The sequence below is a fragment of the Pseudorca crassidens genome, chromosome 15 (genome assembly GCF_039906515.1).
Source record: "Pseudorca crassidens isolate mPseCra1 chromosome 15, mPseCra1.hap1, whole genome shotgun sequence".
Lineage (NCBI taxonomy): Eukaryota > Metazoa > Chordata > Mammalia > Artiodactyla > Delphinidae > Pseudorca > Pseudorca crassidens.
In genome coordinates this window covers 40,423,818-40,442,916 of record NC_090310.1, presented here as the reverse complement: position 1 = coordinate 40,442,916, position 19,099 = coordinate 40,423,818, and the positions used below count along the sequence as shown (strand labels likewise).

Here is a 19,099-nt window from a genome sequence, read left to right as displayed (position 1 = left end):
GCTGGGCCCGTGAGCCATGGCCGCTGAGCCTGCGCGTCCGGAGCCTGTGCTCCGCAACGGGAGACGCCACAACAGTGAGAGGCCTGCGTACCGTAAAAAAAAAAAGAAAGAAAGAAAGAAAAAGGCAGACGTAAGAAAACTCTCTATCCTCCTCCTACCAGGAAGTCAGGAGCTTCTTAACCATCAAAGACAACGCTAGATGCTTATCAGTCCAGAGGCAGCACCAGAAGAATATATGTAACAACTCTTGGTAAAACAACCTTCCTTTCCCATCCGTCTCCCCCATCTGTCTACTCTTCCACAATTTGCCACCCCTAGAAGATCAAGGTCCCTTTCCTTTGTCTTGTCACTTATCTACACATTTATTGTAAAAGAACATTTATTGTTAAGATGCAACTAATCCCAAGGTCTAACTCCCTCTGAGTGACTCATCACTGAGTATGTACGTGCTGTGTTATGTGTGTGATGCACACATTAATAAACTTGTTTTTCTCCTGTTAAGCTGTGTTTCGTCAGTCTAATTTGCAGGGTCCCAGCCAATGAAACTAAGATGGGTAGAGGAAAAAGAAAAATTTCCCTCCCCTATAGCACCAACCCTCAAGCGTGGCCACAAACCCTCCAGAGTCCCACAAGCATTGTATTCTCTCACTAATACACAAATTCCTTATGTAAGCATCTACCCTGCCTTGATCAGAAGATCTGTAAATATGGAATTAGGAAATCACCAGTTTATTGTGATTCAAATACACTGATTCAGGATAATCAATGGATAACCTAAAACCAGAAGGTGAAAGGCTACGGGCAAACAAGATACTCAAGTTGTGCTACAATCTTGTTCAACAGATCTCCTGCTAATGGCAAAAAGGAAACGGGCCCCTGTAATTGAAGGACAGTCATCACCTCACCACAACTCAGCATGAGGTACACAGATCACTCAGGAAGCATGGGGGACAGAAAGGTTTAACCCGAATCTAATCATTCTTCTAACCTCCACTTCACAGCAAATACAGCGAGGACAGAAAACAAGTCAGACGAGGAAACAAACATACGGAGACACTCAATTACAGAAGACTCCTGGCACTTGGCACTGTCTCTTCAATAGACCAACATCATCAAACAAAACAAAACAAGCAAATAAGCCTAAATAAAATGACAGGAAGACCATCCTACATTTTAAAAGACTAAGGATATGTATTATCAAATACAATAGTGGTTAGAGAGGAAAAACAGCTGCAAACGACATCTGGAGAGAAATTAGGGAAAGAATATGACTATATGTTAGATGATATTAGGAAATCATTGTTTTCTAAGGTTTGAGAATAACGTAGAAGACCCTTGTCTTCAGAAGATGCACACCGCAACAGTGACAGACTAAGTGTCAAGACGTCTGCAACTTGCTTTCAAAGGCAAAATATTGATATGATAAAAGAATATGGCAAACAGATGAAATCAGGTAGATAATACAAATGTGGCCAAAACGAGGACAGAGGAATTATGACAAAATGTCAACGATTACCGACTCTATGTGGTGGGGATACAGACTCATTACGCTCTTCTCAAAACTTCCCTGTGTGTCTGAAAACTGTACTTTCCTCCCCTTTGCCTCCTTCAACCCCCATCCAAAAATTTCACAGCTGAAACCTACTGGATCCTGGAACAGCTGTACTAAGTTATAATACCTTCTTAGGCAGATATTAAGTCTGTGGAGAATATGCTGGAACAGGGCAGCCTCCCAAAGCCCTGCCGAGAAACAAGAGTACATGTCCCTGGGTACATGGGGGTAACGAGGGACTCGCCACAGGGGCCTGGGCAACAACCTGCCTCACCCGGAGGGTTACAGGAATATCCTCTCAAACCGCCTGCCTCTGGTAACTTCAATAAAAACTTACTCTAAGTAGTCACTAACGAGTGTTCATTGCTGATGAGGACAAAACTTCAATGGGAAAGGTGAAACCCAGTGTGGGCGTCCTGGGTACTGTTCTAAGTGCCTCACCTGGGCTGCTCGTGGAGTCCTCCCAACAGTGCTGTACAGTAGGTCCCATTACTGCCTTCATTTCCCAGACAGAGATGCTGGATCCCGGAGCCATGAAGCACCTCGTCAGGGCCACACCTGCATCCTGAGCCCACAACCGACTCTCCCACCCAGCCTCACGTTGAAGAGGACGGTGAGGGAAGGACGTGACTGTGACAACCCAGCCCAGACCCACGCTGGACAGGCCTCACTGGACCAAAAGTGTACACTTGGCAGCTCAAGTGTCATCAGAGGAAGTGGGCCACCAGCAAGGCCATCTCCCCACCTAGTGAGAGCTGAACTTCGTTCCATGTACTCAAATCTGTCACTCAAGGAACACCGCTGTCTACATGCGCCACAGTGTCACCCACTGCCCAACCAGCTCAAAACGGTCTCTGCGAAGCGAGACAGAGGGAGCCCTTACAAGGGCAATAAGCACACGGGTCTGTCCCTGCAGGACTGTGCTGCACAGAATGCAACGTCTGGTAGCTCTCTGGCGCGGCCACCCAAGAAAGGGTAGTTGGGTGGGGAACATGGTCCCTACCTAGCTCCCCCGCTGTCATCTCTGACCCTAAGCAAGACACTTAACCTCTCTGAGCCTCAGCTTTCTCCTCTCTGACCGTTCAGACCAATGGATGGAAAGACAGAAATGACACTACCCCTCAGGGCTATGGGCGTCAGTGAGTTACCCCTCTCTCCTCACCACAGACACAAGCCAACAGGTGACACAATGCAAGGTCATCCAGCCCCGACACGTCTAAGGGGTCAATTCCCAGGCAAAGGAGGTGAGGGTGATAGAGGAGTTTTCCTTACGTTTTCTGACACACACGGTCCTTTCACGTTCAGAGACACACAAGGGCCTATGGCTCCGGCAACCTTCAGTTCCCGCGAGGTCTGAGGCAGAATTAGATAAGAGCAGACAGTTAACAATCACCAAGAACCACCCCCTCACAAAGGACACAACTAAAACGGCAGGGTTATTATTCCACCAAGGGAAAATCCTACAGGGATTCTAGCATGCAAAAGCTTGTATATGCTTCTCCAGGGCTGCTGTGAACTGACTAAAACTTTAATAAAACCCTCCTTTAGAAATAGAGCTATCTTTGTTCCAAAGATGCAGCAGCATGTTCTGCCTTCTCAACTCTGAAATTATCGTGCACATGGAAGACAGCAATTCTACCAATACGACATTCTCCTCCTGTGCCACAAACCTGTTGTAACTAGTTACAAATGTCAATCAGGGAATATGCTGTTTTGTGTTGCTTTAAAAATACTTAATTTATGAACTCCAACACAATGACGAGGCCAACATACTCAGACTTTTAAATCTGAATTCATTTCAGCAAAGTCCATCCTTCTCCATCTTTTTAAAAAAACCTCCAACATTTGACAATGTTGTTTAAAGTTTAACCTAGATGATTTAATGATTATTGCCAATTTGCAAAGTAATATTTGCCATCATATTTTCTAACGGCCCCTTTGAATGTTTTCTCAATGACTCAGAATCAAGCGTATAGAGCGATCAGTCCCTACGTGGAAAAACAAAAGCCAAACTCACAATGCTGCCCCATTTTAGAGCGCCCTGGCTAGTCTGCAGGCAGACGCTAAACACAAACCGGTGGCTGGGTGGGCACTTAGCCCACCACCTTTGTAAGGCCTGCTCTCCCTGCAGGGAGAGCAGACATCTCATGGTTTAAAACACTGATAAATATGCAGGTCATTGTTGAGAAGGAAAGGGACAGAATGAATATACTTTGTTGGGATTATTTTGCTAGGAACTTTTTAACTTATCTTTAGATGCCCGTGTCCTGAGGGTGAGGCTCCCCCAACTATGACTACTAAGTAAGTAAGAACACTATTCTTTCATTAAGGTTTCAGAAATCTATTCTACCTTTACTTCCAATGTAGCACCAAATGCCATTCGGAAATTGCCATTAAAATCTTTACTAAAAATTCTTTGGAATGTCTGCTTGAAGAGAGAAGTGTTGAAAGAATCTCCCATCACCATGTGGCCTCTAGGAAAGAAAAAAGGAAAAAGAAAGTGAACCTTTAGGATGACTCAAAGCCATTCAGATGCTTCCTGGGTATTTATGAACAACTATTTTAGAGAAGAAGAAAAAAGCAAGCACGTCCACAGAGGTGCTACTGATCACTTACTAATAATGGAAAACAGCCAGTTCAATTTGTACTCAAGAAAGACACTATTTTTAAAACATTAAACATAGAATTCTTTAGAACAGTGCTGTATCTTGATCACTGTGGTGGTGATACAAACCTATAGAGAGGATAACAATTTCAAAGAACTAGACGTGCACACAGATTTTTAAAAATGAGTGCATGTACAGACTGGTGAGAGCCAAGTACGGTCTGTGATGTATCAATAGTTAACTGTGCTATACCAAGTCAGTTTCCTGGTTCTGACATGGTGCTATATTTATGTAAGATGCTACCACTGGGAGATGCTAGATGAAAAGTATGGACAGACTTCACTGTACTATTTTTGCAATTTCTTGTGAATCTGTTAACTGTTTCAAAAATTAAAAATTTAAAAAAATAAATGATGATATAATCTGGATAAGGTGTGACTAGTCCCAAGGAAACAAAGACTGTGATCTTCCTTGAAGATAATGGACCCCATAACACAGCCCAGCGTCACCTCGCCTTTGCTGGAAGTCATCACAAATGGTTGGCTCACTTCAAGCCATCAACTGAAACCTCTAAGTCTTTTTTTTTCAGTGTCACTGTTCACACATTTCCCCGATACTGTAGTTGTGCAACAGGTGATGTGCCCTAAATACTGTCACTCAGGGGTCAAAGGCCTCACTGAAAGTGTGAGGGAAGTGCTGGTCCCTCTCCAGAAGAGAGACACATACACGTGAACTCTGGTGTATAAGAAGCTCGGGGGTGTTCACAAACACATGGAAGTTTTCCTGTGATGTTTCACGACAAGAACTCCCGCAGGGCACTGGGGGGAGTCCAGCGTATTAAGTGAACTCAGCGGCACAGCCAGGCCAGCATCACTGGTCCTCTATCACCTCATGCGCCTGCTGGTCCCCAGGACAGCTGCAGATGACGAGGGTTCTACCCCGTCCCCTTTACTCAGTGAGGACCCGCAGCACCACCTGGGAGCTCCTTATAAATGCAGAACACCAGGCCCACCCACAGCTCTCTGCCACTGCTTTTCCAGCTGCGTGTGAACAAGACCCCAGGGGACTTGCACACAAATGCAGGTTCTCCAGACGCTGTCTGTGTTCAGGCATGCCTGGAGCACACACGGGCCGCACCAGTGCTTCTCAAACTCTGTTCCACGTCAGAAATGCTCGGGAACTTTAAATATGCTGATGCCCAGGCCAGGCACCATGCTAATTAAATCCGACTTTAGGAACAAGACCCAGACCAAAAGTAGTTTTGAATGTTCCCGGGTGATTCTGATGTTGCAGCACCTTCAGCCTAGTGGTGCCATAGGTGGTTCTCACCAGAATCCCTGGAGAGCTTGTTAAAACCCACCACCAGGCTGCATCCTCAGCCTCTGATTCAGGAGGTCTGGGGTGAGGCTCGAGCGTGCCCATGGGCCCCAAAGGCAGTTGGCTGGGCACCATCCCGCTTTGAAGACTTGGGCTCCCAGCCCGCCCTGCACCGCACCCTCCAGGCTGAGCGAGTACCGGCTGTCATGAGGTGCCGTTACTAAGCCAGGTGAGGGGGCTCCTAATTGCTCTAGCATTCAGCCTATTTCCCCCCTTCTCACAAGGAAGTGCTGAAGGCCACATACTCCATGCTTGCTTTCCTGCCTTGGTGTCTGCAACAACTCTAAGAAATTAAGTTACTCTGACACAACAAGTTCACAGTGAACCCTGACCTCCTTCTGATCACAGCTTCTTCCTCCAAGAGGCCCACAAACCCTCCCCAGGCACCGAAACTGCAGCCCAGAGCCACCTGAACGCTCATCTGAGCCAGCCTTGGCCATTCCCACGGTTCCATCACTCAAGTCTCATTCCATAGAATAAGTACTCTCACTTTTCCCAGGGGTTCACTGTCCACATACCCAGTAAGGTTTGTGCAGCACTTCATCTCCAGAAGTCCAGTCTGATCAAGGGCACAAGCGTAAATATCAACGCAGTGACCGTTTGCAGCAGCTCGGTTAGCAAGCATCTCATAGTGCTGCAAAGAGAGAAAAATTACCTTTATGGAACAGCAACATCACTCACTAGGCGTGCCTTACCGCACCAAAGGGATGTGATCAAAGAGAGGAATGTGGAGACAGTTTCTCTCATAACATCCAAATAAAATAAAACTGCAGTTTTCAGTCTCAAAACACTTTTAGCAGTTTTAGGGCCACCCACTCTAATCAAGGTCTCAGAACTGGGACAGATACTTAACATCAGCCGAGATCTGGAAGGTCATCTCAGCAAGAGGTACTCACTGACCACAAAGCATGGCCTCAGCAGAGCAGCTGTCACTCCAGGGCAACCCAAACCCCACCTGGGTGACCACACTTACAGCCTTGAGCCAGGAGCACCTACCTTGGTTGCCTTTTTCATGAAGCGGGCGTTATCTTTCTCAATATCGTGCCAGGAACGAATAGGAACCTTTAGTTCATCTCCAACCACCATGCCAGGTCCTTGGGTAGGGGGACCCCCAATAAACAGCATAATCCTGGCTCCCGTGTTTGGAAAAGTGCCCTAAAGCAGTAAGTGGCAGCATTTTAGGAACATACAGCCCACCCCAAGCATGTTTCTCACAGAAATGCTCCAAATGTGAGTTGTCCTCAGCTGTCGTGACTACTGATGATACTGCAGCAAAACGCAGATGACGCTGCCGAGAAGCAGCTTCTCTCTTCCAACCTGAGGGTCTGGCGCACTTTTATTTCCTGTGATCCTGGTGCCCTAATGGCCTTGTGTTTCTCATGAAAACTTTTTGTATTTTCAAAACACCAAGGGCTCCTTCAGTGTGGATAATAATAATCACTGAACCACGTTCTGATAAATTAACACTGCCAGCTGACTGCGGTCACAGCTGATTTTTCAGACAAGGCCAACAAACACACCTTCTGTGAGAAAGCTTGTGTGGTCCGATAGGTCCCAGTAAATTCTGAGTTACCTCCAACAAGCCAACAGCAATGGACAAAGCAACACCAGTGGATCGCAACGGTCTCTTCCCCTGAGGTACGGGCCATGGGTCCCTCTGCAGCTCCCCAAGAAGATCAGTGAGGTTCATGTCGATCTTGTGAATGGGCTGCAGAAATCTGCATGATATTGAATGGACACGTCAAGCCTGATTTAATAAAGTACTCTGGTCTTCAGCCTGCATGACACATAGTTACTGCTCTTCAAAATAAGTATCAGAGTACAAAAAACGTGCAGTTTTTTTTTTTTCCTTCAAAGTTGTCTCTAACTACAGGGCTTCCCTGGTGGCGCAGTGGTTAAGAGTCCGCCTGCCGATGCAGGGGACACGGGTTCATGCCCCGGTCCGGGAGGATCCCACGTGCCGCGGAGCAGCTGGGCCCGTGAGCCATGGCTGCTGAGCCTGCGCGTCCGGAACCTGTGCTCCGCAACGGGAGAGGCCACGACACTAAGAGGCCCACGTACAGCAAAAAAAAAAAAAAAAAGTCTAACTACAAACACAAAAAACTCAAAGCAATTTTATTCAAGAATGTCATTTAAAGCCTAGTATATAGCAATCTGCATATGTAGCATGGAAAAAAAATCAATTTCAAATAGGAGCAAATCAGTTTAATTAAATTTTAAGCAGCAAAAAACCCTAAAGACATGCTAACATGAACTCAGTCCATGTAAGGTTCATGGACGTGGACAATCTTCATCGTTCTGAAGACTCCATTTGCGTTTCTCTTGAACCTTGGGAGTCATACAGGGAGGAACACCAGTTTCTTAGAGAAGAGGCTGTGCCAGGCATGTCAGCAAAGCATCTTATCATGTTTGCCAACTGCTAACCCAGCCTTGGGCAGCCCTAGGAGCACAGCGGGCCAATCTCAGGCTTGTTAGAGGACACCCAACAGAAGCCTTTTCAGTTTCCCCAGCTTTACTTAAGAATCAAAAAGGACAAGAGCCATGTATCTAATAAGAGGGGAATGACTGCGTACAGTGGTCTCAAAATCTCTGTGATGATACAAGTCTAACCAGGAAAAATATTTTGAGCAAATCTGCCCCACATGTATATGTGTGTGTATATATATATTTATATATTAACTTAGTTATAAATTTTAAACATACACTGACTTGTCATGTTTGTTATTAAACATTAAATATTGGTTAGCCTGAGTCTTTTTTTCCCCTCTAAAAATAAAAAACAAAAGCTCTCCTGCTGTCCCTCCCTCCCGCCCACAGCCGCCGCTGTGCATGTGCACATCCAAGCTCACCTGCTGGAAATGGAAGGGTGCTCCTGTGGCTGTGCTGGGCGCGCTGGGTGCACGGGCACGGCAGGCTTGGTCAGGCCCAGCATGTCCTACACAAACCAGAAAGACTCATTTCCCTTAACACTACAAGTGAATGACATTTTTTTCCCTTTTTCCTAAGGAATTTTTAAGAAACATCCCTGGTCCTGCTTGGGGACAAGCAAGGCACTAACCTGTATCTGCTTTGCAGTTAAATCCTTCGTCCCCCGGAAGACATAACTCTTGGAAATCCCCTCACAGCTGAGTTCATGGACCTGCACCATCCTCCCAAACGTGATCAAGCCCACCAGCGCATCTGGAGGAAGGAGACTCAGGGACATCTGCAGGGATTCCTTGAGTGCCTGGAGGTCGTCTTCTTCCAGGCATGTGTCCACCACGTAGAGAAAGATCAGAGGGGACTGAGCACCTCGCTTTATGCAAAGAAAAACAGCACAATGATCAGTATACAAATAGACATAACCAGCTCTTTTTAAAGCAAAACAAGGGAGTTCCCTGGCGATCCACTGGTTCGGACTCCACGCTTTCCCTATCGGGGCCCAGGTTCAATCCCTGGTCGGAGATCTAAGATCCTCCAAGCCACATGGCTCAGCCAAAAAAAAGCAAAACAAGTTATGTAAGTAACAAGTCTTTATTTATACTGACTGTCAGGGATAAGAACATCGAAACAAACCTCTACTTACTTCATTAAACGACAAGTTTTATCAAAACAAACTAGACGTAAAGACTACTTTATATCCAACAATTTATTCCACATTTTTGAACGCCAGGCATTGTTCCAGGTCCTGCGATACATCAGCGAACCAAAAGGCCAGAGATCCCTGCCTGCCTCAGGAGCTAACTTTCCGGAACAGAGAAAGGGGGAGGGATTGTGAAGGCCGGGCATGGGGGGGTGGGGGGTGGGGGGCAGGGAGGCTCCACCATTAAATGGGAGGTCAGGGCAGCCTTATTGAGAAAGTAACATTTGAGCAAAAACCTGGAGAAGAAGGAGGGAGCAATACAGATACAGGGGAGAAAGCTCTAGCCCGAGGAAAAGCCAGAGCAAAGGCCCAGAGGCACGTCTGTTCCCAGCACGCTTGAGCAAAGTCAAGGAGGCCCATTTGGCTGAACGAGGACCCTAAAAGAAGCTGAGGTCAGAGGGGTAAGACGGCCAGCTCACACAAAACTCTGAAGACTATTACTCCAGGTGAAAAGGGAGCCATTTTCGCCACTGGAGGTTTCTGAACACAGACCTAATGTGATGTTTTTAAAGGGTTACCCTGGCTGCTGGGTGAAGAATAAAATATAAGTGGGCAAGGGTAAAGTCAGGGCGAAGAGCTAAGAGACTGCCCCAATAATTCAAGTGAGAGGCGGGGGCTGGCCCAGGACAGGAGCTGTGGGGAGAAAGAAGTGGCTGGATTCTGGATCAACTGTAAATATCAACTGCAAGGGATTTCCTAACAGATTAGATATGGGATGTGAGAAAAAGAGAGACGTCAAGGATGAATCTAAGATTTCTAAGCTGAACAACTAGAAGATGGGGTACCATCAACTGAGACGGACAAGGCTGTGGAGGGCAGGTTTTGAACTGAATCAGTGCTACCTTTTTGGTAGCCTTCTATGGAGACGGGAAAACGATGCCATCACGTGCACACGTACCATGACCTAATGTTCAGGATCCTGTGGGCCTCACAGCTTTAAATCGTCCAGACAAGCAAGAGACACAGAAGACAAAGTATTTCAAAAGAAGCTCAATTTAACACTGCTCCTTAAATGCGCAGCAAACAATTACCTGTATCACGTACTCAACTGTAGAAAACTGGGGCATCAATTCAGCAGGCTGATTCACCTCAGATATGCCTGCATAAGCCGGAGGAAACTGAAGAGAAGAAAACAAAGCAATGCTTCATGAGGGCTGAAAGATACATTATGCCTTTTATTTTCCATTTATAAAAATAGTTAATGACCACATATTAATTCTGAAAGCACAAAATGTAGAACATGTTACTACAATACAAAAATCAGAATTTAAGAGACTTCCCTGGTGGTCCAGTGGGTAAGACTGTGTGCTCCCAATGCAGGGGGCCCAGGTTCAATCCCTGATCGGGGAACAAGATTCTGCACGCACGCCGCAACTAAAAGTTCTCATGCCGCAACTAAAGATCCTGCATTCTGCAACTAAGACCTGGGGCATCAATCAATCAATCAATCAATCAATCATTTTTTAATCAGAATTTAAAAAATGTGTGTTCTATATCTATATCACACTGAACTTTTCCTTAATGCAGTTTTAGGTTATCTTGTAACTTCTAAATCATTAAAACACACACTATTAAAAATAATTTCCAAATTGTTGCCCTGTAAATTAAGGGCTGAAATTTTAGCTGTCTCATCAATAATCTACATGGAAGACTAAAGCTTTTATTTGGGTTTACTACTCTAGTTGTTATCAATAAAGTAATACATGTTAATTGTAGAAAAACTGGCAAGTACAAGAAAAATATAAGATAAAAGATGCAAACCCCCCGTGCTCCTATCACCCGGAGGCAGCTACTGTCAACATCTCGGTGTATTTCCTTCCACACTTTTTCTACCTTAAGCACAGCTGAGGTCACCTTATACACACAATTTTGCAACCTGCTTTTTGATGCTTAACATAATGTCATAGGTGTTTTGTTTTTTCTCTACAAACATTTTAAATTTGTAGCTTGCACATTGATCTTTTTCCCCCAAACTTTAAAAATCGTGGTAAATTTTACCATCTTAATCTTTTTTCAGTGTACAGTTCAGTGGTTTTAAATACACTCATAATGTTGTGCACCCATTTCCACCATCCATCTCCAGAACTTTTTTCATCTTGCAAAACTGAAACTCTGAACCTGTTAAACAGTAACTCCCCATCACCCCCACCCAGCCCCTGGCAACCACCTCTCTACCTTCTCTTTCTATGAATTTGACCGCTCCAAGTACCTCATACAAGGGGGATCATACAGTATTTGTCTTTTGTGACTGGCTTATTTCACTCAGTAATATCATTAAGGTTCGATCACGTAGCATAAGTCAGAACACCTTGCATTTTAAGGCTATTAATATTGCATTGAACATACAGACCACATTTGCTTATCCATTCACCCGTCAGCAGACACTCAGATCAGTTGCTATGTTTTAGCTATTGTGAATAATACTGCTATGAACATGAGTGTGTAAGTATCTCTTCAAGACCCTGCTTTCAGTTCCTTTGGGTATATATCCAGAAGTGGGAATGCTGGACTATTTGGTTAACATCACTAATGAATAATACTGCTAGGAACATGAGTGTTTAAGTATCTCTTCAAGACCCCACTTTCAGTTCTTTTGGGTATATATCCAGAAGTGGGAATGCTGGACCATTTGGTAAACATCACTAATAATTAGTGACGATGAGTATCTTTTTATGTGCTTAGTGGCCATCTGTCTATCGTCTTTGGAGAAATATCTATTCAAGTCCTTTGTCCATTTCTGAGTTGGGCTTTCCTGTTGCTGTTGAGTATTAGGAGTTCTCTATATATTCTGAATATTAATCCCTTATTAGACACATGATTTGCAAATATTTTCACCCATCCTATGGGTTGGACTTTTACTCTGTTGACATTGTCTTTAGATGCCTTATAATTTTAACAATAAATTACATTAAACAGACATCAATTCTGAATATAATAGGGTGTAGGAATGTTTTTAAGATCTGCAATTACTCTGAATCGCCCAGGGAGACAAATCTTGTACGGTATCTGCTTCTAATTCCCAAGACTACACTTAAAAGTCATCAACTGCACACTGGTCTCTTCACCACTGGACTCGGTGTGTGCTATCTGAGAATGAGACTGTTAATTATGATCAAATATAAGAATAAACAAGTGGATGTTATTAATATCTTAAGATATGCTAGAGTACTATATATTATGTTGGGCATAATTATTTTCTAACAGCTTTATTGAGGTATAGTTTATATACCATAAAATTCACCCATTTTAAATGTACAATTGAATGATTTTTAGTAAATGCACAGAATTGTGCAATAACCACCATAATCCACTTTTTGAACATTTCCTCCATAGGCACAGTTCATTTCAAAGAAAAGTCTCTCTCATCATTTGTGAGCTCCTAGTTTAGTAGTTAAAAATGTTTAAATCAAAACAAGATCAACTTGATCCTGAAAGTTAGGAAGATCGAAAATGAAAATCCAGTAACGTACACTATCCAATTAGAATAAACTGAAATCAAATGTAATATAAACACCTTATCTGTTTTCTAGGGTAACGTACTCAGTACTTACAGAAAACCTATTTAAAAAAAAAAAAAGGAAATCTATGTCCCATCCACAGCAAAGACAAAGACTCATATAATGAAACTGAATGACCATTCAAAACAAAAATCACATATGTTCAACATTCAATATTAGGCTTAAGAAATATCACCTTGACAGGTGCCCTGTGCCAGAGCAGACACAAATTCAACCTCACTTAATTTTTTTCAGGGTAGGACAACTAAAGTGAAACACAGGAAATACTTGTAAAATAATTACAGTTCACATACCTGATTTCTTTGGAAACAGAAATTACAAGCCCAAAGCTTTGCTCGATAATCAACCTGACTGTGAGAAAAATAAATATTACAACCAGATACCGTTTTCATTTTTAAGGTAGAAAGCATTTAAGTGTAAACTTCTTGTTCAGTAAATCGCACGGATGTGTGTTCAGGTGTGGGTGCCTCAATGGAGGAAGGTATGCAACACATTCTCTGCAGCTAGAGTTCTGGCTGCTGAGTGCACCGAAAGGCTCCTTCAAGCAGCAACAATGAACAACTACTAAATCCTTTTTGCTCTTTTCCGATTTCCTAGATAATATTTAGAAATTCATGAGTTATAAAAATTATAGGTTATTTCCTTTTGCCCTGTTATCTAAACATACTCTTTATGATTTTTCTAATGTCTTTATTGTTCAAATATATGAAACTATGAAATTTTAATACTAAAAGGACATTTAACACACAGGAAAAACAACTCAGACTTTAACCACACTTAGTTCACTTGAAGAAGTTGAGCAGAATGCTTCTGGGTTGATACACTTCCTAGAACTGGTTCAAGATAATGCTTTATAGTTGCTTTCCCCCCCTTTCTACATTTAGAAAATTAACGATCAGCTATTATTTTAAAAGAGCAGCAGCATCTTATACATGGGTACACCAAGTAAGAGCAAGGAGAATGAAGTAAAAAATGTTCCCTCATATAAAAATTTTATCTTTTAAAGAGTATTTATGACACTCTTCACTTGCTTAAAAATTCTTTCAAAGAGTGCCCACATTTAAGAGAGCTATCAAAGGTCACCATTTCAGGCACAAAAAAATTACACTTAGGGCTTCCCTGGTGGCGCAGTGGTTCAGAGTCCGCCTGCCGATGCAGGGGACATGGGTTCGTACCCCGGTCCGGGAGAATCCCACATGCTGCGGAGCGGCTGAGCCCGTGAGCCATGGCCGCTGAGCCTGCGCGTCCGGAGCCTGTGCTCCGCCACAGGAGAGGCCACAACAGTGAGAGGCCTGCATACCGCAAAAAATTAAAAAATTCCACTTAACAATAAAATCATCAAGAGTTCAAATTTCTTCTGCCTATTACCTCTTCCTGCCATATAGCATCACCATACCAGGTAGGTACAACAAAACTCTCTAAAGCTTTTGGATATTTTTTGGAAAATGCTTTGAAAGGCACCAATAAAATCAATAGTTAAGGCAAAAGCAAACTGAAAATCAGAAAAACAAAAAATTACAAATCCTTTCCCTCTACCTCCACCTCGTTCCCATGAATTCTAATTCTATGTGGAATATCAGGCCAGGGAGACTTCCACAAGCATTCATCACCTAAGACTCTCACCATTTACTACTCATCTCAAATTTGACATCTTGCCCAACTGAGTCACTTTTAGGAGAATCACGGGAAAGTCATAATTTACTGTATTCATCATTTTTGCTAGTTGTTAAAAGAATTCATACCAAAGTGGATTGAGAATGGCTTTGCAAGTTGGCCTGCTGCAAAGCACTGGTTCATACTGTACAGGGGGCAGGTCTGGACGTTCTTTCAAAGGAGTAAGGATACAAGCCAGGGGAACAACCATTCTTGTAGCCTCGAGACGGCTGGAAGGCCACACATTCCAACTAAAACGCACGCCATCGCGTTCTTCATTCTGCTGAATGAATTCCAGGTATGTTGCCATTGTCTAAAAAAAAAAAAAACACTAAAGATAAAGTTTAATCGTATGTGAAATTCTCAACTGAACTTCAAAAAAAGATGACCACCTAACGCCACGTTTCTTAAACACTTAGTCTGGAAGAACCTGTCACTGGAGGATGACAACATCTCACTTCTCTCTGACCCCCCAAGAGCCAATTAACTTCACAGCTACCTCTCCCATTCCTTTCTCAACCCTCCTTTCTAGCCCTTAAAAAAATAAAAGGGGCAGAAGGTTTACCATCATTTGGTCATCCCTAAGCTGCATGTAGGTGAATAATAGTAATTTAAATCTCCTCTTAGATCACAGATCATCTCAGCCAAGCCAATTTCAGCCCCGTGCTCAAGGGTTAAGTCTCAAACCCTGTTTCAGCATCCAGCTACCTTCCTCCCTGATTCCCTTTCCTCCTTGCTCTATTCGAGTAAATACTGTATTATAATTTACATTCCAAGCGATCTTGGTTTTGTGCCCTTTCCCTCCTTCCGTTATTATGGAGAAAAGAACTGGATACTGAAGTGCGAATCCTATTCACAACAAGAACAACTACCAGTTCTTAGCCAAGGTACTTCTACTTGGGATCACCAAAATTACAAAGGCACACTTGCTATTATGCTAAGTGAGTTCCTCACCAGCTCCTGTCCCCTCACCACAGTCGCTTATGCTCATGCCTTGGAAGATTCCAGTTAATGAAACAGCCATTCAGACTAAGTACGTTTTTCAAACCCAAATAATGCCAACTTCATCCTGTTTACATACTAAATTCTAGGCTAACACACACTTCAGCTATTAGGGTTCAAGGGAACAAAACTCTCGAGAACAATGGGAAAAATGACAAATTAAAGAATCTTATAGGGCTTCCCTGGTGGCTCAGTGGTTAAGAATCTGCCTGCCAATGCAGGGGACACGGGTTCGAGCCCTGGTCCGGAAAGATCCCACATGCCGCAGAGCAACTAAGCCCGTGAGCCACAACTACTGAGCCTGCGTGCCACAACTGCTGAAGCTCACGTACCTAGAGCCCGTGCTCCGCAACAAGAGAAGCCAAAGCAACAAGAAGCTCACGCACAGCGATGAAGAGTAGCCCACACTCACCACAACTAGAGAAAGCCAGTGCGCAGCAACAAAGACCCAACGCAGCCAAGAAGAAATAATTTTTTTAAAAAAAGACTCTATTATATAAGTGGCCTCTAGTGCTCACTTATGCAACGCTGAATAATGACTGTCTCCAAGCTGTTTTGAGAAGTGCCATACTGTTAATTTGGACTAAGGGAACAACATAGGGCTATAAATGCAAATGAATTACTCTATTACACACAACGCGGAGCACAGAAATTCCAAATGTTTGTTCCAGCTTAAACTCTAAGGCATCTACTTGTTATCTCTGGCCAAAGCAGGAAACTGTAGTTCTGTGTACACAGAAAACACTTCTGCAGCTTCCTGGCTAGTAAAGGGTCATTCAGGTGGGAATGAAAGCAAGTTCTAACATCCCAATTCTCAGCAAGCACCTCGGCAGACTTCATTAAGTGGCTGTTTTCCTTCTCAAAACAGATCATTATTAAAAGGCACTATCTCCATCCCATGTCCCCAGGCATCCACATATTAAAACCTGCGCTCTCCATTTCCCACTGCCTCTTCCGCTCACTCCCTCAAGAGCATGGATTCTTAACTCTGGGCACATAGCCAACAGGGGACTTCACAGGGTCAATAAGTCCTCTGAAACTGTATGCAAAATTGTGTGCATGAGCCAAGGTGCACTTTTCTAGAGAGACAGGTCTACCATTAACACCATCTTTTCAAAAGGGAAGGCTTTCAGAATAGGTTAACAGCTGAATGAATGAATAAGTAAAATTGTAAAGATCCTGTAGACGTATCTGTCAAAAAAAAAAAATCTGTACCATTCATTCCACCTTAAGGTATGATTTTTCAGGACACAACTAAGGTAAAGCAAGGTTTAATCTTTAAAGGGAGTCCGAAGACCTGGGTTCTAGCTCCGGCTCTGTCACGAAGCATAAGTCATTTAACCAGAATCTCGAGTTCCTCAACTGTAAACTGGACGTTGGGTCCTTCTGTCTCCCGCGACTCCGAGGGATCCTGCGCCAGAACCCGGCCAGCCGGCCGCCCCACCTGGCTGGGACCACGTCACTCTCAGCAGACCCCTGGGTCTTCGGGCCCTTCAGCTCCTCTGACCGCCGGGAAAAGGGCTCGCCCCAGGAGCAACCCACCTGCCCCTAAGCAGAGACTCCGGTCCCTGCCCTCGGCCTCTCATAACCTGTGCTCCCCACTCACCTGGCCGGAACCGCTCACCTGGCCGCAGCCGTACGCACCCACCGCTGCAAGAGCCGGGCTCCAGTTCCCACCGCCAAGTCCAACTCAGCCCTAAGCCGATTGGTTAGCGTCCTGTGCGTCACGCCACGGCGCCGTCCGCTGGCCAATCAAAGAGCGCCTCCCCGGCGGGCGAGCGGAAGCAAGACACTTAGAAAGGCTGCGCCGCCATCTTGGAACAGGGCAAGACAGACGTGGTTGGCTCTTAAAAATCACAATTACTCAGAATACAAGTTTCTCCACGTTCACCTCTAAACCTTTCTGCTTCACGAAATACCGGCGCCTAGGGAACTGTTTCCTAGCCACAGCCAGCGCGCCTCAGGAGCTCGCCCTACTCCAATAAGACGTCCGCTCGCTTCAGTGGGAAGTCCCTCTCATCGCCTTAGTTACCGGGAAGCGAGAACGTTGACGTGTGGCCCCGGAAGAGGGCGAGGCTCATCGCGGAGGAAACCGAAGCTGGCCGGAAGGAGGTGTCGGCGCGCAGAAAGGGGCGAGGCTAAGGGAGCGTGAGCCTTGAGCGTGGGGACGCATGCGCGCAGGAGTCCTGTCAGTTAAACAGGTGTAGTTATTCTTCCTCACCTTGCAGGGTTTCCTTCCCTCGTTCGCCCCTCGTTCGCGCACAGGTGCCTTCCGGCTCTCTGCGGAGCTTGGCGTTAGCGCACAGGCTAATCCCTCTCGTTCCCTGTCATCCTTCCACGAGAAAGTGAATAATTGGGAACTGTGCTAGTCAAACGTTTTAAGAGACTAACAAAACACCAAACTGCATAGAGCACGGCTTTCTACAGCCACCATGGCCGTTTTACCACTTCTTATAAGTGGCAAAACCGAGCACGTTTATTAATCTGACCCAGCGATATGGCCCGTCTGTAGCATATAAAAATAAGCAAAATTATATAAACTTAAAAGTATGCTTAAAGCATATCAAGGCGTCCAAGAATTAACTAGCTCAATTTAATATTAGTACAAAGTTTTAAGTGACTAACAAATCATAGAATTTAGTTTTAGGTCGATGTGCTACGAAATTAATTGCTGTTTATAGAAAAATTTGTCGAATAATGGTTCAGTTTTATTGAACAAGTTTACACTTTTCGTGTATCTAAAGCATTATGTAGGAGTAATAGTGGGTTTTTTAATACTTAAACTGGTATAAGTTCAGGAAGTTCAAATCAATTATTCTCTCAGTAAAGATACACACTCAATTAAGATACAATACGCATTTGTATCATACTTCACAGTGAGAAAATGTTACCAAGTCCAAGCTGGTGCTGCTTACCGCACAACAGGCCAATTGAGAGATGAGTTGGGGCAAGGACTAGCGACTTCATTCGGAAGGTCGCAGACCCAGGAGTCTGGTTCTGACCTCGGGTGGCCTCGGCCTGCAGCGGCTTGAAGCAGGATTTTTTCGGTTCCCAGCCAGAGATTGAGGTATGGCCGCAGCAATGAGAGCGCTGAATCCCAGCCACCAGACCACCAGGGACCAGTGGCCAGTGACAAGGCCACGGCCCGTCAGCTGTGTAGAAATGAACTTCTACATAGAGACGGAAAGTAGTGAAGCAAGTAGAGTGTTTATTAAGAGGGAAAAGGGTGCAGTACGTGTGGACAGCCACACGGGCGGGCTCAGAGAGACAGTCACGCCCTCGTGGCAGTCTGAATCACTTTTATGGGGCATTTCTTCATGGCTTCCTCTAACCAATCATCTTGTTTCGCCTGGTTCTGAGTCCGGATTTGGTATATCTCAGGGTTCTCTCCTGTGTGGGTGCACATCTCTTAGCCAAGATGGATAGTAATGAAGAGGCCTATGGGTAGTTGACGTCATATACTAGGAGGTGGCACCCCCTCCCTTTTTGACCTCCAAGGAGCCTTTCTGCACATGTGCAGTCGGGGAGGTCTCCTTGACTTTGAGAATGAGGAATACGTGGTCTTTTATCTCTTACCTGGGCAGGGCCCAGCCTCCTTGATCATCCTGCTTTTATGGAGTTTCTGCTACTATGGAGTTTCTGTCCGCAGGGGAGAAACTGTTCAGCCTGGGGCCCATCTACCTCCTGCCTAAGTTCCAGCCAGACTCAGGAGGGGATGTGTTAATTTCTTTTTTCCTGCAGCCATTCACAGGGGGGCCTGGTCAGGATG

At 44.6% G+C, this 19,099-nt stretch overlaps 1 protein-coding gene across 4 annotated transcripts in view; it reads right to left on the bottom strand.

The window, feature by feature from the left end:
• Positions 1 to 17,452, bottom strand: part of SEC23B (SEC23 homolog B, COPII coat complex component) — a 39,935-nt gene extending 22,483 nt beyond the window's left edge. The window contains exons 1-11 of one of the 4 annotated variants that reach the window (XM_067707326.1): positions 16,955 to 17,452; positions 14,418 to 14,641; positions 12,969 to 13,026; positions 10,189 to 10,275; positions 8,594 to 8,830; positions 8,385 to 8,470; positions 7,109 to 7,253; positions 6,532 to 6,690; positions 6,054 to 6,169; positions 3,903 to 4,026; positions 2,825 to 2,905 (exon numbers count right to left, since the gene is read on the bottom strand). In XM_067707326.1, coding sequence (XP_067563427.1) covers positions 2,825 to 2,905; positions 3,903 to 4,026; positions 6,054 to 6,169; positions 6,532 to 6,690; positions 7,109 to 7,253; positions 8,385 to 8,470; positions 8,594 to 8,830; positions 10,189 to 10,275; positions 12,969 to 13,026; positions 14,418 to 14,638 — 1,314 coding nt within the window. In that variant the 5' untranslated portion in view covers positions 14,639 to 14,641; positions 16,955 to 17,452. The other 3 variants (XM_067707327.1, XM_067707325.1, XM_067707328.1) reach the window with 3 other exon arrangements.
• Between the last annotated feature and the right edge of the window lie 1,647 nt (positions 17,453 to 19,099).